Source organism: Coregonus clupeaformis, chromosome 1 (genome assembly GCF_020615455.1).
Source record: "Coregonus clupeaformis isolate EN_2021a chromosome 1, ASM2061545v1, whole genome shotgun sequence".
Taxonomy (NCBI): Eukaryota; Metazoa; Chordata; class Actinopteri; order Salmoniformes; family Salmonidae; genus Coregonus; species Coregonus clupeaformis.
Genome location: NC_059192.1, coordinates 71,345,446 through 71,371,612, shown reverse-complemented (window position 1 = coordinate 71,371,612; position 26,167 = coordinate 71,345,446). Strand labels below are relative to the sequence as shown.

Genomic DNA, 26,167 nt, shown 5'->3' with positions numbered 1-26,167 from the left:
CTTATAATCCAAAAGTAGTGTGAAATGCACTCATAAAAACAACATGTAAATAGAGGCTTTTTTGTGCTGGCGTTCTATTAAGAACTATCCCGTGTTCTGCCACCAACTTGCGCGCATCGCCCTCCTGCGGCAATGTTGGCAAACACAAAGGTCTATAATAATAATAATTTTAAAAAAGAAAAACAAATTCAGGGACACACGAGGGGCGGTGTGTTCATTAGGGCGATATGGGCGACGCACTGCCAAACGGGAAAAGGAAGGGATTTTTTTTCTAATCAATTATATCACGGCAACAGTAGTTTTCAGTGTTCTAATCTAGACGTCTGATCTGCCACTAAATGTCCAATCAGGCTAAAGTCGTGCTTCAAATGGCCCCGCCCCTTTTGGGGCGATTTCAGTCAGGTTGAAAATCGCCCAGGAGTCTCTCATAGACTATCATGTAAAATATTTTTTTTTCTCAAATATCAGAGCTTTCAATACAATCTCAATGGGTTCCGGGAGGGCTTGCACTTACGCCATACGTAACATAAGTAACCATGAACATAACTAAGAAAAGAGCGGGTAGCAGCGTCAATCAATTCACGTACAACTGTCAAGATGGCTAGCTTTGCGAGGCAAAGATGAAACTGAGGGCTCCACCAACCCTGGTATTTTTCTTGGACTTGTGAACTTTGTGGCACAATTAGATGAGATGTTTGATGACCATCTTAAAAATGCTAAAGTTTTCAAGGGCACATCAAAGACCATTCAAAACGAGCTACTGGAGTGTATGCTAGCGGTCATGAGGGAACATATTGTGGAGGAGGTGAAGTCGGCGAACTTCGTAGCTATCCAAGCTGACGAGACCACGGACGTTTCTACACAGACACAGCTGGTGCTTGTGCTGAGGTACATAGATAGCAACCACAAAGTGCAGGAGCGCTTTTTTGAGTTCCTTCCCATCTCGGAATCAACCTCAGTCTCAATCGCCAGTGTGCTTTTGGAGAGACTGAACGGTCTTTTTGCCGACGACGAGAAAGTCAAACTCATTGCGCAAGTTTACGATGGAGCCAGTGTGATGAGGTGAGAGAAGGCTGGTGTGCAGCAAAAGGTGCGTTTGCATTTCAAGAATGCCCATTACGTGCATTGCTATGCGCATCAGCTGAATTTGATCATGCAGCAAGCTAGAACAGTTTCAGTACAAGTAATGTAGCCTCTCTCTCTCTTTGTCCCTCCCTGTCTGTCTCTTTAACACACACACGCCCAAATCAGTTCACAGTTGATGTTGTTTAAAATAGTTATTTTTCATTTTTTTTAAAGTAAAAAATAAATAAAAATCTGTTCATGTTCATTTTTACAAATCTATACAATAGGCCAGAATATGGTTGTTCATATTTACAAATCTATACAATTGGCCAGAATATGGTTGTTCATTTTTACAAAGCCATACAGATAGCTGTGTTTACCTTTTCTAGAAATTATTTTCAAATTCTGTTTTCAGGCAAAATGTCTATCACTGTTCATTTTCACAAATCTATACAAGAGGGCAGAATATGGAAGTCTATAAAAAATTTCTTATTACCAATAACTTGCATCAATGTTTTCAGTAGCCTCTATCAAAAGCTCCTGCTTGCTTGTTGTGAATTATGCTCAGGTGCACATATTTCCAATTCAACCATGAGGCCTTTTTGAAGCAAGTAATGTGTATATCAGTATTGACTTATATGCTGCCCCTGTCTTCATGTTGTTGCTGGACATATCTTTTTTTAAATGTGTGTAGGTCACCTAAATCATCAGAAAAATTGCCCCCCCTGAGAATTTTTTCAGGAGCCGCCACTGGACACACCCATACTACTTCCTGAATCAATCTCTTTCCCCTTCAACGGTCCCCGGCGTTAAAATCAAGTAAGACAAGTTATTTTGATTTTATAGGGTTATAGTATTCAATGTTAGGTTATGTACCTATCCAAACGAACTCGACATTTTCTTCTAGATTTGTGTGCAGGTTTAATCTTCTGACTGGCTTTATTTAGCTATTCTGCTAAATTTCTGGCAGAGCAAAGCAGTTCCCATGTCAGCATCTCGTTTCAACACCCAGCCCACCATCGCCCTTTGAAAAGGCTCTTATTTGCGAACGATCCTGGGTTTAGTTATTTATTGTCACTTGTTTCATCGCTACACTTTTGTTCTTATTTTTCCTCTCCGACCAGGTTTTCTAATTAGACCTACGCAATAGAGGCTATAGTTTAATCTCAAACTGCCATTTTGCCTCAATTCGAGATGCGTAGGCTACTTGGCTACAATGTAACATCTCTGAGATGCTTTGCGATTACACGCCCTGAAACCAGAAACCTGCAAGGCAGTTTATGTTTATTGTGGTATATCCCGGCCGCACATCAAGTCCTGGTAGTGGAATACTGTTATACTGATCAAGAGCCTGTAATAGTGTCTACAGTTAGTTAATTTGATCCCAGAGTCATTATCATTAATCTCAACTACTCCATGTAGCCTATGCGAGGCGCATTGAGTCTCCATTTTCCTGTGAACTTTTACTTTGAGTATATTTTGGGAACTATGCCTTTACACTTTTTTATTCTCTGAATAAAATTATCGGATTTATTCTTTGAATAGAATATTTGGTCAGCTATTTTCCCCAGTAATTATGTTTACACTGATCCTTTAGGCATGGTACGTATGATTTCATGTCCTTACAGTATGTTTTGGAAAGGAAGGAAGACTCAGAACTAAGGGGAAGCAGGAGTTACTCAAAACAATGAGCTTTCCCTTATGTAATAATCCAATGCCTGGAAATGTTGTCACATGGAAATGTCTGTGTCTTGCCAGTATGCTTAAAGGACGAGTTAACTTTTTTTTTAAATCTGTATTTTGGATGTAAATGGCATGTTGTAGAAGTGTCCAGACACTTTTGGGGGGAATTTCACTTGGTTTTGAGAAACTTACCCAGGGGTGAAAGTATATTTAAATGTCTTCCCAGTAGGGTACCTCCTATGTACAGTTGAAGTCGGAAGTTTACATACACCTTAGCCAAATACATTTAAACTCAGTTTTTCACAATTCCTGACAGTTAATCCTAGGAAAAATTCCCTGTCTTAGGTCAGTTAGGATCACCACTTTATTTTAAGAATGTGAAATGTCAGAATAATAGTAGAGAGTGATTTATTTAAGCTTTTATTTCTTTCATCACATTCCCAGTGGGTCAGAAGTTTACATACACTCAATTAGTATTTGGTAGCATTGCCTTTTTAAATTGTTTAACTTGGGTCAAACGTTTCGGGTAGCCTTCCACAAGCTTCCCACAATAAGTTGGGTGAATTTTGGCCCATTCCTCCTGACAGAGCTGGTGTAACGGAGTCAGGTTTGTAGGCCTCCTTGCTCGCACACGCTTTTTCAGTTCTGCCCACAAATGTTCTATAGGATTGAGGTCAGGGCTTTGTGATGGCCACTCCAATATCTTGACTTTGTTGTCCTTAAGCCATTTTGCCACAACTTTGGAAGTATGCTTGGGGTCATTGTCCATTTGGAAGACCCATTTGCGACCAAGCTTTAACTTCCTGACTGATGTCTTGAGATGTTGCTTCAATATATCCACATCATTTTCCTTCCTCATGATGCCATCTATTTTGTGAAGTGCACCAGTCCCTCCTGCAGCAAAGCACCCCCACAGCATGATGCTGCCACCGCCGTGCTTCACGGTTGGGATGGTGTTCCTCAGCTTGCAAGCTCCCCCTTTTTCCTCCAAACATAGATGTCCTAACCGACTTGCCAAAACTATAGTTTGTTAACAAGACATTTGTGGAGTGGTTGAAAAACAAGTTTTAATGACTCCAACCTAGGTGTATGTAAACTTCCGACTTCAACTGTATGTTCTCCTATGTATTGACCTTAACAAGGGCCCCAGGACCAGTGGAAGCAAAAAATAAAATAAGAAATAACATAACATCAGAGATCCACCACCATATTTTACAGTAGGTATGGAGTTATTTTCTGCACATGCATCTTTCTTTTGACGCCAAACCCACCACTGGTTTGTGTGGCCAAAGAGCTCTATTTTCATGTCATCTGACCATAGCACCGGTTCCAATCCAAGTGCCAGGCAATGGCACTGTCAAATATTGTGGTGGACCTTTGATGTTATGGGGCTGTTTATCTTCTACTGGTCCTGGGGTCCTTCTTAAGGTCAACGGCATCATGAACTCTAACAAGTACCAGGACAGTTTAGCCAAAAACCTGGTTGCCTCTGCCAAGAGGCTGAAACTTGGCCGCAATTGGATCTTCCAGCAAGACAATAACCCCAAGCACACATCAAAATTCACAAAGAAATTGTTAATTGACCACAAAATCAACATTTTGCAATGGCCATCTAAGTCTCCGGACTTGAACCCCGTTGATAACCTGTGATTTGAATTGAAGAGGGCAGTCCATAAGCGCAGACAAAGGATATCAAGGATCTGGAAAGATTCTGTATGGAGGAATGGTCTAAGATCCCTCCCAATGTGTTCTCCAACCTCATAAAACATTTTAGAAAAAGGCTCAATGTTGTTATCCTCGCAAGGGGAGGGTACCGTAGAATTGAAAACATGGGTGCCAATCATTTTTACCCCTATCTTTTTTAGATTTCTTTTTATTACTAGACTAAATGTCTTTCTCTGAGCAATTGTATAATTTCCCAATTTTTGCTATTATTTATTTTATAGAGTATTTTTTGCACATCTTTATCAAGGGTGCCAATAATGTTGGACCTGAATGTATTTTATATACATTTACATTTACATTTTCGTCATTTAGCAGACACTCTTATCCAGAGCGACTTACAAATTGGTGCATTCACCTTATGATTGCCAGTGGGACAACCACTTAAAAAAAAATATATATATATCATTTTTTAAACTTTTTTAAAATCTTTTTTTTGGGGGTGGGGTAAGGGTGGGTAGAAGGATTACTTTATCCTATCCCAGGTATTCCTTAAAGAGGTGGGGTTTCAAGTGTCTCCGGAAGGTGGTGAGTGACTCCGCTGTCCTGGCGTCGTGAGGGAGCTTGTTCCACCATTGGGGTGCCAGAGCAGCGAACAGTTTTGACTGGGCTGAGCGGGAACTGTGCTTCCGCAGAGGTAGGGGGGACAGCAGGCCAGTGGTGGATGAACGCAATGCCCTCGTTTGGGTGTAGGGACTGATCAGAGCCTGAAGGTACGGAGGTGCCGTTCGCCTCACAGCTCCGTAGGCAAGCACCATGGTCTTGTAGCAGATGCGAGCTTCAACTGGAAGCCAGTGGAGTGTGCGGAGGAGCGGGGTGACGTGAGAGAACTTGGGAAGGTTGAACACCAGACGGGCTGCGGCGTTCTGGATGAGTTGTAGGGGTTTAATGGCACAGGCAGGGAGCCCAGCCAACAGCGAGTTGCAGTAATCCAGACGGGAGATGACAAGTGCCTGGATTAGGACCTGTGCCGCTTCCTGTGTAAGGCAGGGTCGTACTCTGCAAATGTTGTAGAGCATGAACCTACAGGATCGGGTCACCACCTTGATGTTAGCGGAGAAGACAGGGTGTTGTCCAGGGTCACGCCAAGGCTCTTTGTACTCTGGGAGGAGGACACAACAGAGTTGTCAACCGTGATGGCGAGATCATGGAACGGGCAGTCCTTCCCCGGGAGGAAGAGCAGCTCCGTCTTGCCGAGGTTCAGCTTGAGGTGGTGATCCGTCATCCACACTGATATGTCTGCCAGACATGCAGAGATGCGATTCGCCACCTGGTTATCAGAAGGGTGAAAGGAGAAGATTAACTGTGTGTCGTCTGCATAGCAATGATAGGAGAGGCCATGTGAGGATATGACAGAGCCAAGTGACTTGGTGTATAGCGAGAATAGGAGAGGGCCTAGAACTGAGCCCTGGGGGACACCAGTGGTGAGAGCACGTGGTGCGGAGACAGATTCTCGCCACGCCACCTGGAAGGAGCGACCTGTCAGGTAGGACGCAATCCAAGAGTGAGCCGCGCCGGAGATTCCCAACTCGGAGAGGGTGGAGAGGAGGATCTGATGGTTCACAGTATCAAAGGCAGCAGATAGGTCTAGAACAGGGTTCTTCAATTCCGGTCCTGGAGGGCCGAAATACTTCTGTTTTTTATTTCTACCTGGTAGTTAATTGCACTCACCTGATGTCCCAGGTCTGAATTAGCCCCTGATTAGAAGGAGAGGATGAAAAACAGAGGTGTTTCGGCCCTCCAGGACCGGAATTGAAGAACCCTGGTCTAGAAGGACGAGAGCAGAGGAGAGAGCGTTAGCTTTAGCAGTGCGGAGAGCCTCCGTGACACAGAGAAGAGCAGTCTCAGTTGAATGACCAGTCTTGAAACCTGACTGGTTTGGATCAAGAAGGTCATTCTGAGAGAGATAGCAAGAGAGTTGGCTAAAGACGGCACGCTCAAGAGTTTTGGAGAGAAAAGAAAGAAGGGATACTGGTCTGTAGTTGTTGACATCGGAGGGATCGAGTGTAGATTTTTTGAGAAGGGGTGCAACTCTCGCTCTCTTGAAGACGGAAGGGACATAGCCAGCGGTCAAGGATGAGTTGATGAGCGAGGTGAGGTAAGGGAGAAGGTCTCCGGAAATGGTCTGGAGAAGAGAGGAGGGGATAGGGTCAAGCGGGCAGGTTGTTGGGCGGCCGGCCGTCACAAGTCGCAAGATTTCATCTGGAGAGAGAGGGGAGAAAGAAGTCAAATCATAGGGTAGGGCAGTGTGAGCAGGACCAGCGGTGTCATTTGACTAAATCAATGAGGATCGGATGTCGTCAACCTTCTTTTCAAAATGGTTGACGAAGTCATCCACAGGGAGGGGGAGGAGGAGGAGGATTCAGCAGGGAGGAGAAGGTGGCAAAGAGCTTCCTAGGGTTAGAGGCAGATGCTTGGAATTTAGAGTGGTAGAAGGTGGCTTTAGCAGCAGAAACAGAGGAAGAAAATGTAGAGAGGAGGGAGTGAAAAGATGCCAGGTCCGCAGGGAGTCTAGTTTTCCTCCATTTCCGCTCGGCTGCCCGGAGCCCTGTCCTGTGAGCTCGCAATGAGTCGTCAAGCCACGGAGCAGAAGGGGAGGACCGAGCCGGCCGGGAGGATAGGGGACATAGAGAGTCAAAGGATGCAGAAAGGGAGGAGAGGAGGTTTGAGGAGGCAGAATCAGGAGATTGGAGGGAGAAGGATTGAGCAGAGGGAAGAGATGATAGGATGGAAGAGGAGAGAGTAGCGGGAGAGAGAGAGCGAAGGTTGCGACGGCGCATTACCATCTGAGTTGGGGCAGAGTGAGTAGTGTTGGAGGAGAGCGAGAGAGAAAAGGATACAAAGTAGTGGTCGGAGACTTGGAGGGGAGTTGCAGTGAGATTAGTAGAAGAACAGCATCTAGTAAAGATGAGGTCAAGCGTAGTGCCTGCCTTGTGATAGGGGGGAAGGTGAGAGGGTGAGGTCAAAAGAGGAGAGGAGTGGAAAGGAGGAGGCAGAGAGAAATTAGTCAAAGGTAGATGTAGGGAGGTTAAAGTCACCCAGAACTGTGAGGGGTGAGCCATCCTCAGGAAAGGAACTTATCAAGGCGTCAAGCTCATTGATGAACTCTCCAAGGGAACCTGGAGGGCGATAAATGATAAGGATGTTAAGCTTGAATGGGCTAGTGACTGTGACAGCATGGAATTCAAATGAGGAGATAGACAGATGGGTCAGGGGAGAAAGAGAGAATATCCACTTGGGAGAGATGAGGATTCCTGTGCCACCACCCCGCTTGACCAGATGCTCTCGGGTATGCGAGAACACATGGTCAGACGAGGAGAGAGCAGTAGGAGTAGCAGTGTTTTCTGTGGTAATCCATGTTTCCGTCAGCGCCAAGAAGTTGAGAGACTGGAGGGTAGCATAGGCTGAGATTAACTCTGCCTTGTTGGCCGCAGAACGGCAGTTCCAGAGGCTGCCGGAGACCTGGACCTCCACGTGGGTCGTGCGTGCAGGGACCACCAGGTTAGAGTGGCAGCTGCCATGCGGTGTGATGCGTTTGTATAGCCTGTGCGGAGAGGAGAGAACAGGGATAGACAGACGCGTAGTTGACAGGCTACAGAAAATGGCTACAATAATGCAAAGGAGATCGGAATGAAATGAACTAAACATCTGGGAAAGCGAGAGAGCGGGGCCTCCCTCACTTACGTTTCACTGAAACACTCAAATATAACTCTCCCAACTTCCACTTTAGAAATTATAATTGTTGTAAACTACAGCGGTTCAATGTTTTCTAGGAATAGACTAACTTAGTTTATTCAGGAAGCTAACTTGGTACAGTATTCTTCCGTGAAAACCGTCCAGGGTACCGAATCCTATGACGCCATAGCCAACTAGCATGCCAGGCTCCAATAACACGGTTTAGCACCAATACTCGGTTACAACAAACCACCAGTGTGTTAACATGCCAAGCAGATCTTTCGTGTCCGTGTCTAATGTTGTGTAATGTTTTGGGTTAGTTTTGACAGTTTGAGTGAGTCCGTCGTCAACTTATTCAGCCAGTTAGTTAACTAGAATAGTTAGCATACTAGCTAGCCATTGCTCGCTGCCAACAAAAAAAAACCTCCTCCCACGGCATGAACACACAGAGAGAGCCAAGCTAACGTTAACTAGTCACCCATGTCCCGAATTCCCTTGAACGACTCTGGTTACCAGTATGTAAAAACAAAACACAAATGTAGGTTATAACTTACCCTTAGTAGCTACTGTTAGCCAGTTAAGTGCAAAGCTAGCCACTGAATCGATTCAGCCAGTTCGCGTCTGTTCGCTAGGTCGTTCCAGCTATTGTCTAGTTAGCTATCCAGGTAGCAACAAGCTAGCTACATTTCGAGTACAGTAGCTACTGACTACCTAACGTTAACGCTTCAGATAATGAGGTTAGAAAAACAGCTGAATGGTAGGTAGCTAGCTGGCATAATTACAGGTACTTTTAAGCGTGAAATAACATTGGAAACAACTATCCACAGTTGCTAATAGTTACCAGTAGCTACCCGCTAGCTAGTCCAGGTAGTGGGTTAGCTAGCCTCGTGCTTCACCGGGCTCAGCCGAATACAATACTTACCTACGATAACCTACGATAACTACCTAGATAAACTACCTACAATACCTAACTACAATCTAAATACATGGTTTAAGCTTTACTCGACACCATATAAGCCAAGCTTACCTCCCGCCAGAGAGAGACACAACCGCACCCGACGACCTCTTAGAGGGAATACATTACTATATACGTGTGTGTATATAAAACATTTTTTAAATACTTACGCCTCACCTTCTAATACTTCCTTTCTTTCAGGTCCTAAAGATGAGTTATCCAGGTTACCCTCCCTCCGGCGGCTACACCCCACAGCCAGGTGCATATCCCCCCCAAGCAGGAGGTTACCCACCCCAGGCCGGCGGTTACCCACCCCAAGCCGGCGGTTACCCACCTCAAGCCGGCGGTTACCCACCTCAAGCCGGCGGTTACCCACCTCAAGCCGGCGGTTACCCACCTCAAGCCGGCGGTTACCCACCCCAAGCCGGCGGCTACCCACCCCAAGCCGGGGGCTACCCACCCCAAGCCGGGGGCTACCCTCCAGGAGCAGGGGGCTACCCTCCACAGCAGGCCGGAGGTTATCCTTCCATGCCACCAGCACAAGGTAGGGCTATTATCGTTTATTTTATTTTGGGACTACATTACTATTTGTTTTCATGGTAGTGCAAAAGTGTGCTTGCTCTGGTTTGAGGATATTTGTTTGTTGTCAGTTAGGTATATAGGAGACCCTGGTATGTGACCTTGTCACACAATGGTTTTGGATAGATTTGACAAATGTAGAGTATATTTGAAGTTAACCTGTTTATTAAAATCATGCTACACCACTCACTTGTTGTCTCTTCATTCTCTAGGTGGTTGGGGTGGAGCCCCTGGTGGTGGAATGGTAAATATAACTTCTTATCTTGAATCAAGTAGCTAACTAAGAACCAAGTAACTACGAACATATTGACAGGCTCTAAATCAGCTGGTTCTATTTACGACCTGATCTACACACCCTGTAACATGTATGGAGTCTGTTACCATGTCATTATGTCCCAAATGGCTCCCTGTTGCTATGGGCCCTGGTCAAACGTAGTGCACTATGTAGGGAATAGGGTGCCATTTGGGACATAGCCAGAGCCAGTAATGTGATACCAGCTAATCACCTCCTTTACTCCCTCCAGCCAGGCGGAGGTATGCCCCAGGGATACCCAGGCAGTCCTGCTCCATGTCCACCCCAGGGATACCCAGGAGGCCCTGCCCCAGAACAGCAGCCCATGCCTGGCTACCCTGGAGGAGCCCCGGCACCCAACCCCTCCATGCCAGGATACGGAGGTGGTGCTCCAGCTACTCCCCATTCGCCTGCCATCAATGTGAGAATCTCTGAGTGGAATCTTTTGTTTCTTTTTCAGTTTGTGTCATGTAGATAGAAATCATTACCCTGTATTTACATTTATTTACATAGCTTTTTCCTAATATGTTTTACAAAGTGTTTCCTTGTTTCAGTGTTTCATTGTTTCAGTGTTTCCTTGTTTCAGTGTTTCCTTGTTTCAGTATTTATTTGTTTCAGTTTCAGTACTTGTTTTTATTTGTCATTAGAGAGGCTACAGGGGTGCGATAAAGGACCACCCAGGTGCTGACCCACTGAGGGATGTGGAAGTCCTCCGCAAGGCCATGAAGGGCTTTGGTCAGTAGTTCGTCATTATAGACGTTCACTATCATGGATAGATGTATGAAGGAGTTGATGGGATTCAGTAAAATTCTAATAACACATTATTTAGAGATGCACATTACATAACTGAAGTTCCTTCTGGGGAAAAAATAGTTATTCTATTCTATAAATCTTCAATGGCTAGATGCATATGTAGAATATTCTACAATTAAGAGCACATTATTTAGTGATACACATTCCATCTACTACCAGTTAAACTGCTAATAATGATAATAATATATTATTTTCAACAGGCACGGATGAGTCCGCTGTAATTGAGCTTCTTGGAAGCCGCACCAGCAAGCAGAGGGTTCCAATGGTTGCAGCCTACAAAACCACGTATGGGAAGGTGAGGTTTACACTACATTTTACATTTTAGTCATTTAGCAGACGCTCTTATCCAGAGCGACTTACAGTTAGTGAGTGCATACATTTTTCATACACTAGAGTGGTTTCTTTTATTGTCTTCTATTGTTGCTGTTAGATGAACACTACATGGAAGTTATACTATGTCTGCGTCCCAAATGGCACCCTATTCCCTATTTATTCCCCTATGGGCCCTGGTTGAAAGTAGAGCGCCAAATAGTAAATAGGGTGCCATTTGGTGCACAGATTTACTGTATGTTAAGTGACCTCTTACACAATCTTCTATTTCACAGGATTTATTCCACGATTTGAAGTCTGAGCTGACTGGGAGTTTTGAGAAGCTGGCTATTGCCATGTTGCAGACACCAGCCAAGTTCGATGCATCTGAACTCAAAGAAGCCATATCGGTTTGAACGGGTTCTTTCGTTTACTCTTAGACTCTCTATACCAGGGTCATGTTCATTAGAGCAAAACGTAGCATAACATTTTGAAACAGAAAACAACGGAAACAAGTTTGTTATTGGACAAGTTCTGATATTACCTCCCCATTTCAGTCCGTTATGGAATGTTTTCTTCTGTTTCGTGCCTACTGAACACCACCCATGTTATTCCACTCTTTATATTGGGCCTCTTTTGTGAGTCATCTCAGTATGAAACAGAAAGAAAAGCTTAATTAAAGACAGTAAAAGTCAGGTATGTTGAGGCCTGAGGAATCACCCATCTTACTATCTGGTGAACAAAAGTGATTTATCTACTTACTGTAGCTTGTAGAGAACAAGTATTACTTGATTGCACTGGGCCATGACATATTATTGTATGAACAACGAGGTGAACCACAAACTATATGGTGAACTATGTGGTGATTTACTGTAGCTGTAGAGAATAAGTATTACTTTATTGCACCTGGCCAGTAATTATTATTTTCTTCTAGATCATTTCTGGAATTCATACACATAGTATTTATATATTTACTGTATACTTAAGAATGGCCTGTTTTGTTCTTAGGGTGCAGGTACTGATGAAGCATGTCTGATTGAGATCCTGTCATCTCGCTCCAATGCAGAAATCAGAGAAATCAATCAAATTTACAAACATGGTAAGAGCCCATTATCAACTTGGTGGTGTTACAGAAAAATCAGCCTCTTGTGGGGAGTCAGGCAAGAAAGACGCATTTACTTCAGTGTGATGTACTGAAAAGTTGTTTGTTTCAGAGTATGAATTGAAATACTGTGTGTTTCAGAGTAACTGACTGAAATGCCGTTAGTTTAAGAATATGTATTGAAATGCTGTTTGTTTCAGAGTATGGTAAGACCCTGGAGGATTCCATCAGTAACGACACCTCAGGACACTTCCGTAGGCTCCTCGTCTCACTCTGTCAGGTAACTTTTTATTGATATGTTATCAATGGGTTTTTGTTATGTTATTGATGTGTTATTAATCGTTATCATTGAGTAACTTCTTTGAAAGTGAAGGCTAAAGCTGATTCATGATGACAACCTCCCAATACTCAAAAAAGTCAGTGCTCTTGCACTTACAACTGGCTACCTAATGGCTACAAATTAGTCTTATCTTTGAATTTGTGTTAACAGTTTCTGAAATTTCATATTTATTTAATGAAGTGAACAAGCTAAAAAGACTCAGGAAACCACATTTGTATGAAACTGCTATAGCCCTCTCAAGATAAACATCTACTATAGCCCCTTCCCATCCTGAGTCAGGAGCCAGGAAGTAGAGCCTATTATAGAGCAATTTTTTGTTTACAAGCAAACGTCATGTTCGAGTGGCGTATGCTTGCATGCTCACAACAAAAGGCCCTGTAGCAGATAGCTATACACTGATGTCGGGACTTTGACAAACGTAGCAGTGAGTGAATGATGACCATGAAAAAACACAAGACTGATGCCTATAGCTATGTTCAACAAGGTATTATTCTTCTGGCTTTATCTAGCTCTATATTGTTATTTATTTTGCTCATTTGCACCCCAGTATCTCTATTTGCACATCATCTCTTGCACATCTATCATTCCAGTGTTAATACTAATTGTAATTATTTTGCACTATAGCCTATTTATTGCCTTACCTCCATAACTTGCTACATTTGCACACACTGTATATATATTTTGTTGTATTTTTGACTTTATGTTTTGTTTTACCCCATATGTAACTCTGTGTTGTTGTTTTTATCGCACTGCTTTGCTTTATCTTGGCCAGGTCGCAGTTGTAAATGAGAACTTGTTCTCAACTGGCTTACCTGGTTAAATAAAGGTGAAATAAATAAAATAAAATAAAATATTTGGGATATTTTACCTTGCCTCGCTGGCTTGCTACGTAATCAATCCTCCAATGACATCTACAATGTTGTAGATGATGACCATCTGATTACGTGTTTGTTAACTTGCAGGAGCTGCATTTGAAGTTAAATGTGATCGTATCCACTTCAATGTAAACAAATCCCTTTCTGCTGCCCAAAACGTTTGATGCGGCCGGGTCTGGATTTTTCATGAGGCAATGGGTCTATGGATGCATCCCAAATGGCAGCCTATTCCCTATATAGTGCACTATTTTTGACCAGAACACCATGGCCCCTGATCAAAAGTAGTGCACTATAAATGGAGTAGGGTGTAATTTAGGAGGCAACCCATAAAGATACCTTGGAAGCTTTATGGAAGCAATTACTGAAATTGGGGAGGAGAAGTTGAGTTTCCATGCCTCAAATTCCTTCCAAGCTACCAGTATTCCACTGTTAATAATTTGTAAGAGTTTCCAGATTTTTTCCCCCATGGAATAATATTGTCTGCATCCCCAGGCACTGGTGAAAAGTAGTGCACTATATAGGGAATAAGATGCCATTTGGGACGCATCCATTTCTTTTGTAGTAAACCAATTTTTTGCTTCCTGTTTTGAAGGGAAATCGAGACGAGAGGGAACAAGTTGACATCAACATGGCCAAACAGGATGCTCAGGTGAACACTGTTTCTTGTTATGCTAATATAGTAACAATTAAACTGTTTTAAAGATCTTTGTGATGCCACAATAGTTTTTTATATACCCTGTAGGCTTATAGGAAATTTGACATTATTTGTTTCTTTTCAGATCTGAGACTTTACTTAAGGAAGCATGTGGCTGCCAATATTCATCTTAAAAAATTCAAATTGGAAAAATATTGGCAGCCGTATGATTCTGTAGTGTTAGACAAGCAGTTCATGTTTCTACTGATCATGTCGTGTGTTAGAAACTGATCATGTTGTGTGTTAGAAACGGATCATGTTATGTTGTGTGTTAGAAACGGATCATGTTATGTTGTGTGTTAGAAACTGATCATGTTGTGTGTTAGAAACTGATCATGTTATGTTGTGTGTGCTAAACTGATCATGTTATGTTGTGTGCTAAACTGATCATGATATGTTGTGTGTTCTAAACTGATCATGTTATGTTGTGTGTTAGAAACGGATCATGTTACAGTGGGGGAAAAAAAGTATTTAGTCAGCCACCAATTGTGCAAGTTCTCCCACTTAAAAAGATGAGAGAGGCCTGTAATTTTCATCATAGGTACACGTTAACTATGAAAGACAAATTGAGAAAAGGAAATCCAGAAAATCACATTGTAGGATTTTTAATGAATTTATTTGCAAATTATGGTGGAAAATAAGTATTTGGTCACCTACAAACAAGCAAGATTTCTGGCTCTCACAGACCTGTAACTTCTTCTTTAAGAGGCTCCTCTGTCCTCCACTCGTTACCTGTATTAATGGCACCTGTTTGAACTTGTTATCAGTATAAAAGACACCTGTCCACAACCTCAAACAGTCACACTCCAAACTCCACTATGGCCAAGACCAAAGAGCTGTCAAAGGACACCAAAAACAAAATTGTAGACCTGCACCAGGCTGGGAAGACTGAATCTGCAATAGGTAAGCAGCTTGGTTTGAAGAAATCAACTGTGGGAGCAATTATTAGGAAATGGAAGACATACAAGACCACTGATAATCTCCCTCGATCTGGGGCTCCACGCAAGATCTCACCCCGTGGGGTCAAAATGATCACAAGAACGGTGAGCAAAAATCCCAGAACCACATGGGGGGACCTAGTGAATGACCTGCAGAGAGCTGGGACCAAAGTAACAAAGCCTACCATCAGTAACACACTACGCCGCCAGGGACTCAAATCCTGCAGTGCCAGACGTGTCCCCCTGCTTAAGCCAGTACATGTCCAGGCCCGTCTGAAGTTTGCTAGAGTGCATTTGGATGATCCAGAAGAGGATTGGGAGAATGTCATATGGTCAGATTAAACCAAAATAGAACTTTTTTGGTAAACTCAACTCGTCGTGTTTGGAGGACAAAGAATGCTGAGTTGCATCCAAAGAACACCATACCTACTGTGAAGCATGGGGGTGGAAACATCATGCTTTGGGGCTGTTTTTTCTGCAAAGGGACCAGGACGACTGATCCGTGTAAAGGAAAGAATGAATGGGGCCATGTATCGTGAGATTTTGAGTGAAAACCTCCTTCCATCAGCAAGGGCATTGAAGATGAAACGTGGCTGGGTCTTTCAGCATGACAATGATCCCAAACATATCGCCCGGGCAACGAAGGAGTGGCTTCGTAAGAAGCATTTCAAGGTCCTGGAGTGGCCTAGCCAGTCTCCAGATCTCAACCCCATAGAAAATCTTTGGAGGGAGTTGAAAGTCCGTGTTGCCCAGCGACAGCCCCAAAACGTCACTGCTCTAGTGGAGATCTGCATGGAGGAATGAGCCAAAATACCAGCAACAGTGTGTGAAAACCTTGTGAAGACTTACAGAAAACGTTTGACCTGTGTCATTGCCAACAAAGGGTATATAACAAAGTATTGAGAAACTTTTGTTATTGACCTTATTTTCCACCATAATTTGCAAATAAATTCATTAAAAATCCTACAATGTGATTTTCTGGATTTTTTTTCTCATTTTGTCTGTCATAGTTGACGTGTACCTATGATGAAAATTACAGGCCTCTCTCATCTTTTTAAGTGGGAAAACTTGCACAATTGGTGGCTGACTAAATACTTTTTTTCCCCACTGTATGTTGTGTGTGCTAAACTGATCATGTTATGTTGTGTGTTAGAAACTGTATGCTGCCGGGGAGAACAAAGTGGGGACGGATGAGTCCCAGTTCAACGCCATACTGTGTGCCAGGAGCAAACCCCACCTGAGAGCAGGTAGCTAACCATACTATAGTAACTGTGTTTATATTACCGAGTCAGTTCTCACTGTTCTATCTGACAGGGTTGTAACCTCTCAGATATTGAATGTTGAGGTTGTTTCCTCATTTAGTTGTTCTATGTCTAACTAACACTATTTATACAGTGGGGAGAACAAGTATTTGAACCACTGCCGATTTTGCAGGTTTTCCTACTTACAAAGCATGTAGAGGTCTGTAATTTTTTTATCATAGGTACACTTCAACTGTGAGAGACGGAATCTAAAACAAAAATCCAGAAAATCACATTGTATGATTTTTAAGTAATTCATTTGCATTTTATTGCATGACATACAGTGGGGGAAAAAAGTATTTAGTCAGCCACCAATTGTGCAAGTTTTCCTGCTTAAAAAGATGAGAGGCCTGTAATTTTCATCATAGGTACACGTCAACTATGACAGACAAAATGAGAACATTTTTTCCAGAAAATCACATTGTAGGATTTTTAATGAATTTATTTGCATTTTATTGCATGACATACAGTGGGGGAAAAAAGTATTTAGTCAGCCACCAATTGTGCAAGTTCTCCCACTTAAAAAGATGAGAGAGGCCTGTAATTTTCATCATAGGTACACGTCAACTATGAAAGACAAATTGAGAACATTTTTTCCAGAAAATCACATTGTAGGATTTTTTATGAATTTATTTGCAAATTATGGTGGAAAATAAGTATTTGGTCAATAACAAAAGTTTCTCAATACTTTGTTATATACCCTTTGTTGGCAATGACACAGGTCAAACGTTTTCTGTAAGTCTTCACAAGGTTTTCACACACTGTTGCTGGTATTTTGGCCCATTCCTCCATGCAGATCTCCTCTAGAGCAGTGATGTTTTGGGGCTGTCGCTGTGTGACACAGACTTTCAACTCCCTCCAAAGATTTTCTATGGGGTTGAGATCTGGAGACTGGCTAGGCCACTCCAGGACCTTGAAATGCTTCTTACGAAGCCACTCCTTGCCCGGGCAGTGTGTTTGGGATCATTGTCATGCTGAAAGACCCAGCCACGTTTCATCTTCAATGCCCTTGCTGATGGAAGGAGGTTTTCACTCAAAATCTCACGATACATGGCCCCATTCATTCTTTCCTTTACACGGATCAGTCGTCCTGGTCCCTTTGCAGAAAAACAGCCCCAAAGCATGATGTTTCCACCCCCATGCTTCACAGTAGGTATGGTGTTCTTTGGATGCAACTCAGCATTCTTTGTCCTCCAAACACGACGAGTTGAGTTTTTACCAAAAAGTTCTATTTTGGTTTCATCTGACCATATGACATTCTCCCAATCCTCTTCTGGATCATCCAAATGCACTTTAGCAAACTTCAGACGGGCCTGGACATGTACTGGCTTAAGCAGGGGGACACGTCTGGCACTGCAGGATTTGAGTCCCTGGCGGCGTAGTGTGTTACTGATGGTAGGCTTTGTTACTTTGGTCCCAGCTCTCTGCAGGTCATTCACTAGGTCCCCCCGTGTGGTTCTGGGATTTTTGCTCACCGTTCTTGTGATCATTTTGCGTGGAGCCCCAGATCGAGGGAGATTATCAGTGGTCTTGTATGTCTTCCATTTCCTAATAATTGCTCCCACAGTTGATTTCTTCAAACCAAGCTGCTTACCTATTGCAGATTCAGTCTTCCCAGCCTGGTGCAGGTCTACAATTTTGTTTCTGGTGTCCTTTGACAGCTCTTTGGTCTTGGCCATAGTGGAGTTTGGAGTGTGACTGTTTGAGGTTGTGGACAGGTGTCTTTTATACTGATAACAAGTTCAAACAGGTGCCATTAATACAGGTAATGAGTGGAGGACAGAGGAGCCTCTTAAAGAAGAAGTTACAGGTCTATGAGAGCCAGAAATCTTGCTTGTTTGTAGGTGACCAAATACTTATTTTCCACCATAATTTGCTAATATATTCATAAAAAATCCTACAATGTGATTTTCTGGAGATTTTTTTTTCTCAATTTGTCTGTCATAGTTGACGTGTACCTATGATGAAAATTACAGGCCTCTCTCATCTTTTTAAGTGGGAGAACTTGCACAATTGGTGGCTGACTAAATACTTGTTTTCCCCACTGTAAGTATTTGATCACCTACCAACCAGTAAGAATTCCGGCTCTCACAGACCTGTTAGTTTTTCTTTAAGAAGCCCTCCTGTTCTCCACTCATTACCTGTATTAACTGCACCTGTTTGAACTCGTTACCTGTATAAAAGACACCTGTCCACACACTCAATCAAACAGACTCCAACCTCTCCACAATGGCCAAGACCAGAGAGCTGTGTAAGGACATCAGGGATAAAATTGTAGACCTGCACAAGGCTGGGATGGGCTACAGGACAATAGGCAAGCAGCTTGGTGAGAATGCAACAACTGTTGGCGCAATTATTAGAAAATGGAAGAAGTTCAAGATGACGGTCAATCACCCTCGGTCTGGGGCTCCAGGTCAATGACCTGAAGAGAGCTGGGACCACAGTCTCAAAGAAAACCATTAGTAACACACTACGCCGTCATGGATTAAAATCCTGCAGCGGACGCAAGATCCCCCTGCTCAAGCCAGCGCATGTCCAGGCCCGTCTGAAGTTTGCCAATGACCATCTGGAGGATCCAGAGGAGGAATGGGAGAAGGTCATGTGGTCTGATGAGACAAAAATAGAGCTTTTTGGTCTAAAGTCCACTCGCCGTGTTTGGAGGAAGAAGAAGGATGAGTACAACCCCAAGAACACCATCCCAACCGTGAAGCATGGAGGTGGAAACATCATTCTTTGGGGATGCTTTTCTGCAAAGGGGACAGGACGAATGCACCGTATTGAGGGGAGGATGGATGGGGCCATGTATCGCGAGATCTTGGCCAACAACCTCCTTCCCTCAGTAAGAGCATTGAAGATGGGTCGTGGCTGGGTCTTCCAGCATGACAACGACCCAAAACACACAGCCAGGGCAACTAAGGAGTGGCTCCGTAAGAAGCATCTCAAGGTCCTGGAGTGGCCTAGCCAGTCTCCAGACCTGAAACCAATAGAAAATCTTTGGAGGGAGCTGAAAGTCCGTATTGCCCAGCGACAGCCCCGAAACCTGAAGGATGGTATTGAGGAGTGGGCCAAAATCCCTTCTGCAGTGTGTGCAAACCTGGTCAAGATCTACAGGAAACGTATGATCTCTGTAATTTCAAACAAAGGTTTCTGTACCAAATATTAAGTTCTGCTTTTCTGATGTATCAAATACTTATGTCATGCAATAAAATGCAAATTAATTACTTAAAAATCATACAATGTGATTTTCTGGATTTTTGTTTTAGATTCCGTCTCTCACAGTTGAAGTGTACCTTTGATAAAAATTACAAACCTCTACATGCTTTGTAAGTAGGAAAACCTGCAAAATCGGCAGTTTATCAAATACTTGTTCTCCCCACTGTACAAACATTTTATTCACTATATTTATGTATATTAACTGGTTGTTCCAAAGTCATAACAATCCTGCTCATGGCTCATTAGTATATTATAACTTTACTACGTGGTTATAAACACCTTTTTACATGTTTGTAACAACCATGCCTATGGTTATAACAACCCTAACTATGGTTATAACATCCTTATTAAATCAAATCAAATCAAAGTTTATTGGTCGCGTACACAGTTTTGCAGATGTTATCACAGGTGCAGCGAAATGTTTGTTTCTAGCTCCAACAATGCAGCAATATCTAGCAAATTACATGTTTTTATTACATGGTTATAACAACCCTGGCCATGGCTCATTAGTATATTATGACAACCTTATTATATGTTTATAACAACCCTGCCTACAGTTATTACAACCCTGCCCATGGTTCTTGTTTCTGCTAGTATTTCATGAGTACCAACAGATGTGTGGCAGAGACATCGTGAAGAGCATCTGCAGGGAGATGTCTGGAGACGTGGAGGATGGCATGGTGGCTGTTGGTAAGGACAGAAATAACCATCTATCACTTTTTGGATGTGAAATTCCGTAACTGTTGACTGTTTAGAATCAGATGATTCAGGATCACACTGATTTGGTTTGGTTTGATATGACACAGTGTCTACGTAGGGCTCTATATAGGGAATGGGTTGCCATTTGGGATTAAGCCGGTATGAAGGTTAGTCATGTCTCTACTCTATGAACTAAAGCCTTGTCTTGTTGTGTTCCAGTGAAATGCATCAAGAACACTCCTGAATACTTTGCAGAGAGGCTGCACAAGGCCATGGCGGTAAGGAAAGAAAACTGTCTCTCACTCCGCTGATGGAAATGTTCATAAACCGTGTTTACGGGTAGCCGCCCTGAGACATTGCTTGTAGTCACTCACTATAGTGTCTTCGACATATTTTGACACACACACACACACTAGTGCTGAGTGATTAACCCAAAAAAATTTCAACAACTATTTGACAGAGTCGGTTCAATTATTTGAATTCCATTTTGTTCTGTTTTTTTCTGTGAGCTCAATGCGCACATTGCACAGTTTCTCTAGAGATAAATCAGATCCAGCCTGAACTGTGCGACGTAGTAGGGAGTTGTAGTTTCCAACAGGTCAATATTCTACATAATTTAGTGCATAAAACGTGGTAATAAACTACAATGACCATAATCCATTACGCATATACTTGTCCGGTCTGTTTTTTTAATGCCTGCTAGGGAAGAGGAAGAAGAATGCGCGATCGTGAGGAGATATAGAGAGCAGCTGTTTCGTCATGAGGTACACTATATATACAAAAGTATGTGGCCACCCCTTCAAATTAGTGGATTCTGCTACTTCAGCCACACCTGTCAGGTGTATAAAATCTAGCACACAGCCATGCAACCGCCATAGACAAACATTGGCAGTAGAATGGCCTTACTGAAGAGCTCAGCGACTTTCATCTGGCACCGTCATAGGATGCCACCTTTCCAACAAATCAGTTCGTCAAATTTCTGTCCTGCTAGAGCTGCCCCGGTCAACTGTAAGTGCTGTTATTGTGAAGTGGAAAAGTCTAGGAGCAACAACGGCTCAGCCGCGAAGTGGTAGGCCACACAAGCTCACAGAACGGGACCGCCGAGTGCTGAAGCGCATAGCGCGTAAAAATCGCCTGTCCTCGGTTGCAACACTCACTACTGAGTTCCAAACTGCCTCTGGAAGCCACGTCAGCACAAGAACTGTTCGTCGGGAGCTTCATGAAATGGGTTTCCATGGCTGAGCAGCCGCACGGAAGCCTAAGATCACCATGCGCAATGCCAAGCATCGGCTGGAGTGGTGTAAAGCTCGCCACCATTGGACTCTGGAGCAGTGGAAACGCGTTCTCTGGAGTGATGAATCACGCTGAACCGTCTGGCAGTCCGACGGACGAATCTGGGTTTGGCGGATGCCAGGAGAACGCTACCTGCCCCAATGTGCCAACTGTAAAGATTGGTGGAGGAGGGGAATACTGGTCTGGGGCTGTTTTTCATGGTTTGGGCTAGGCCCTTTAGTTCCAGTGAAGGGAAATATTAACGCTACAGCATACAATGACATTCTAGACGATTCTGTGCTTCCAACTTTGTGGCAACAGTTTGGGGAAGGCCCTTTCCTGTTTCAGCATGACAATGCCCCTGTGCACAAAGCGAGGTCCATACAGAAATGTTTTGTCGAGATCGGTGTGGAAGAACTTGACTGACCTGCACAGAGCCCTGACCTCAACCCATCGAACACCTTTGGGATGAATTGGAACGCCGACTGTGAGCCAGGCCTAATTGCCCAACATCAGTGCCCGACCTCACTAATGCTCTTGTGGCTGAATGGAAGCAAGTCCCCGCAGCAATGTTCTAACATCTAGTGGAAAGCCTTCCCAGAAGAGAGGAGGCTGTTAAAGCAGCAATGGGGTGACCAACTCCATATTAATGCCCATGATTTTGGAATGAGATTTTCGATGAGCAGGTGTCCACATACCTTTGGTTGTGGTGTACTTTTGGTCATGTATTGAATCTCTACCTGAAAATACATGATCAAAGTCATTGATAGTTGGTATTCAGCAGTCATAAAAGTATGCCTTATTTACTTTGAAGAACTACAAAATAGTGATTTAGTCAGACAGCATAGGCAGCAGCTCTATAGAGATGAGATGATGACTTGGAATTAAATAATAAAGTCATCAAATAAACAAATGTAATATACACAACAACTGAAATATTTCATTAAAGTAAAGTAATGTGAATAAATTATGGTTAAGAAGCAATAGGCAGTAATGGGCAGTCACTACCATCATGGGAGTCTTTAAAATATGTTTTTTTTCTGTGTTTACAGCATTCAACCCAAATAATTGAAACCGAAATCGAAAACCGTGATTATTTTTAAATAATCGAACCGAAACCGAATCAAACTCAAAAAGCACTGATCACACACACACACACACACACACACACACACACACACACACACACACACACACACACACACACACACACACACACACACATTTAGACGCCATAGTGATGGAGACTACAAACTATGTTTCAGGGCTAGTTCATGGGATGGTACTTACTGTGTTGACTAAAGGCGTCCGCATTCTTCCCAGCCAAAACAGTTTGGAAGAGTTCGTGCTTATATTATGCCGAAATTTTGTGAAGTTTTTGTTTGTTTTGGACTTTGGTACGGGTTTTTTCAGCTGCTCGGGTACACTCTTTTTTTTTCTCGAGGCAAGCCCAAGTCTGTAGCCGAAGTCAGTAGCCGAAGTCTACGCCCCTTCGTCTGTGATTGGTCAACAGTAGGGATTCTTCAATAAAGTCTTTGTTGTCATTCAATGAGACAACTTGTTTTCATGCACATTTTTTCATTGAGAAATACTGCACCAAGCATCTTAGTTAAATGTAAAATTGCAAAAACGTCCAAATTAATGACAGATGTCTTATCAGTTATCTTAGATTAATTCTGACTATTTTGAATTGTATACTGGCTACGGCGTCTCAAAATGGACAAACAGTACTATTGCCAATTTTTTCTATTTTTTTCAAGCGAACGTCTTAAGGGAGTATGCGAGCACACTCCGCATGCGAGCGCACTCCGCATGCCAGCCGAACTGAAGCATGCGGACGCCTTAATTCATATTTAGGATTGACTCTGTACTATCTGTTCCCAGGGGGCTGGGACCAAGGACAGGACTCTGATTCGGGTCATGGTGACTCGCTCTGAGGTGGACATGCTGGACATCAGACAGGTGTATCAGCAGACCTACGGGAAATCACTGTACACCGCCATCTCTGTATGTACCTTAGACAAATAATCACTATGCTAAAATTATTTTATTGGAATCAATCCATTGCTTTTATTCTATGGAGATTGCTGCCAAAATTATGTAAATTAATGAATGTTAATTTCTTGGTTTATCTCATGGAAAATGATGCAGTTAATACTATGTTTTTTTTCTCTCCATCTTTTAGGGTGACACTTCTGGTCACTACAAGAAGCTGCTGCTGAAGCTGTGTGGTGGAAGTGATTAGAGGGATATGAAGACATCGCCTACATCAACCAGGACAGTGAAGTCATTGAATTAGAATATTTAGAATCAGAGGTGCTATGGCCGTTCTATTTCTATGAGTGTGCTAGTCCATAAGAATGTGTCAGAAACTATCCTATATCAACCTGTGATGCATGTAGTTCTTTTAGCTGTACTTGTGTCTCACACTCCAATGCAACATTTCATTACTAAGTACTAACGCACACACCATAATGTGCTGGGTGATATATGTAGGATAATTTATTTTATTTGCTGCATATGCAATCAGTTATTGTGTAGTCTTGATTCATTTTCACAGTGATGGAAAAAGTACCCAATTGTCATACTTGAGTAAAAGTAAAGATACCTTAATAGAAAATGACTCAAGTGAAAGTCACCCAGTAAAATACTACTTGAGTAAAAGTCTAAAATTATATACTCAAGTATCAAAACTAAAAGTATAAATCATTTCAAATTCCTTATATTAAGCAAACCAGACGGCATCATTTTCTTGTTTTTTTAAATTTACGGATAGCAAGGGGCACACTCAGCCATAATTTACAAATGAAGCATGTGTGTTTAGTGAGTCCGCCAGATCAGAGGCAGTAGGGATGACCAGGGATGTTCTCTTGATAAGTGTGTGATTTGGACCATTTTCTATATGTGTACTTAGACCGCTGCTTTTGGGTGTCAGGGAAAATGTATGGATTAAAAAGTACATTCTTTTCATTAGTACTGTAGTAAAGTAAAGGTTGTCAAAAATATAAATAGTAAAGTACAGATACTCCAAAAAACTACTTAAGTAGTACTTTAAAGTATTTTTATTGTGATATGTGTAATCATATTTCATGTTATCAGGATAGTATAATTTTATACTAAAATACAGTACTATAATTTACAAATGATTATATTAGCTTTCTGCCAAATACTAAATAAATATTAATATTTCTGGATGTTAAAGCCTTTGTGTCAACATGCAAATATTTTAGGAGTTTTAGATACTTAAGATATACAAAATGTAGTATCCTATAGCTTTATTGCCGACTACTACTATATTCTATGCAAATTAGCACCTTGTTTCATTTAGAATGAAAGCCAATGATAATGAAATATCACTACACATTTCTTCCACATTTTTCTCTGTTAGTGATACCTTTTATAAATGTAGCCAATTTTCCATTGCTTGTTTCCCAGATATAAACACAATGTTGCCTTTTATGCTGCAGATCCAAAGCCCGCCATGGCATGCAACTCTTTCAATGTTATACCATCTATTTTGAAAGCTGTTTAGTTCCACACAAGTCAATATTTGTTTCTCATGTAATCTTTCATTGCCATTTTTACCATAATTCATATGTAAGTCATTGTGCAACTGTTTGCCAAAAGGTAAACATTTCATTATTTGTTGTCAATATTATTAACAGATTTATTAATTACATAGGTATCTATAACTGGGATACATATAGTGTACATTTATGCCAGTAGAGGGCAGGTTTTACACACAAGTGAAATTGGCAATGGCTCCACTGAGACATGGTAACTGGAAAATTGTAGATTCTAGTACAGTATATAGCTATTATATTAATACCACTTTTGTTACTTGTCACAATGGCACAGAAGTGCTGCCTTTGTATGTACAAACTAATGTTTACAATCATTTGATTGTTTTAATGTTCATCCACAGGCTTAAAGGCATCATTCCTGTCAATTAAAATATTTTGACTGACTCATTTTCTGTTTCAATAATTGGATTTTTGTATTTCATATTCATAACATTGATTGTCATAGCATGAGTGCTATTAAGCCAAATCCTTGACGCTCATAGGCTTGACAATGACAGCATTGAAGATCGCAAGAGCACAAACAGGTTTGGGACCAGGCTATGACTAATTTCTTTACTGAGAGATATTTAATAACTTCTTAACATAAATAGTCATTTCCCTACTAGACAGCTGTTTAACACAACAATGATCATTTGCATTTCAAAGGCCTGTTTTATTTCCACCTTGGCCAGATAATGAACCTACGCAGTCACATCGAAGTCAAGCTGGCAGTCGATCCCTCTTCAGAGAAAATATTTACCTCACATTACCTACAGTCAAAGGTGGAAATAAAAAGGCTCATATGAAAGTATCCTCTCTGCATGTTGGGGCTCCCGAGTGGCGCAGCGGTCTAAGGCACTGCATCAGTGCTTGAGGCGTCACTACAGACCACCTGGTTCAATTCCAGGCTGTATCACAACCGGCCGTGATTGGGAGTCCCATAGGGCGGCGCACAATTGGCCCAGTGTCGTCCGGGTTTGGCCGGTGTAGGCCGTCATTGTAAATAAGAATTTGTTCTTAACTGACTTGCCTAGTTAAATAAAGGTAAAATAAAAAATACAAATAAAATGGGCCTTC

General features: G+C 42.3%; 1 protein-coding gene across 1 annotated transcript; it reads left to right on the top strand.

The window, feature by feature from the left end:
* Positions 1-1,810: 1,810 nt before the first annotated feature.
* LOC121576305 (annexin A4) lies at positions 1,811-25,498 on the top strand. Its single transcript, XM_041889387.2, has 15 exons — positions 1,811-1,884; positions 9,302-9,644; positions 9,892-9,923; positions 10,204-10,392; positions 10,619-10,706; positions 10,985-11,079; positions 11,390-11,503; positions 12,102-12,192; positions 12,396-12,475; positions 14,003-14,059; positions 16,196-16,289; positions 20,151-20,246; positions 20,475-20,533; positions 23,412-23,534; positions 23,713-25,498. Exons 2-15 carry the CDS (start codon positions 9,311-9,313, stop codon positions 23,770-23,772), a joined length of 1,512 nt encoding a protein of 503 aa, XP_041745321.1. The 5' UTR covers positions 1,811-1,884; positions 9,302-9,310; the 3' UTR covers positions 23,773-25,498.
* Positions 25,499-26,167: the final 669 nt, after the last annotated feature.

Bases quoted from the DNA above. Each gene is read 5' to 3' on its own strand.
- LOC121576305 (XM_041889387.2), top strand. From the start codon at position 9,311: ATGAGTTATCCAGGTTACCCTCCCTCCGGCGGCTACACCCCACAGCCA. The intron at 9,924-10,203 runs GTAAATATAACT...TACTCCCTCCAG, and splicing joins GAGCCCCTGGTGGTGGAATG to CCAGGCGGAGGTATGCCCCA. The intron at 16,290-20,150 runs GTAGCTAACCAT...TGTTTCTGCTAG, and splicing joins CAAACCCCACCTGAGAGCAG to TATTTCATGAGTACCAACAG.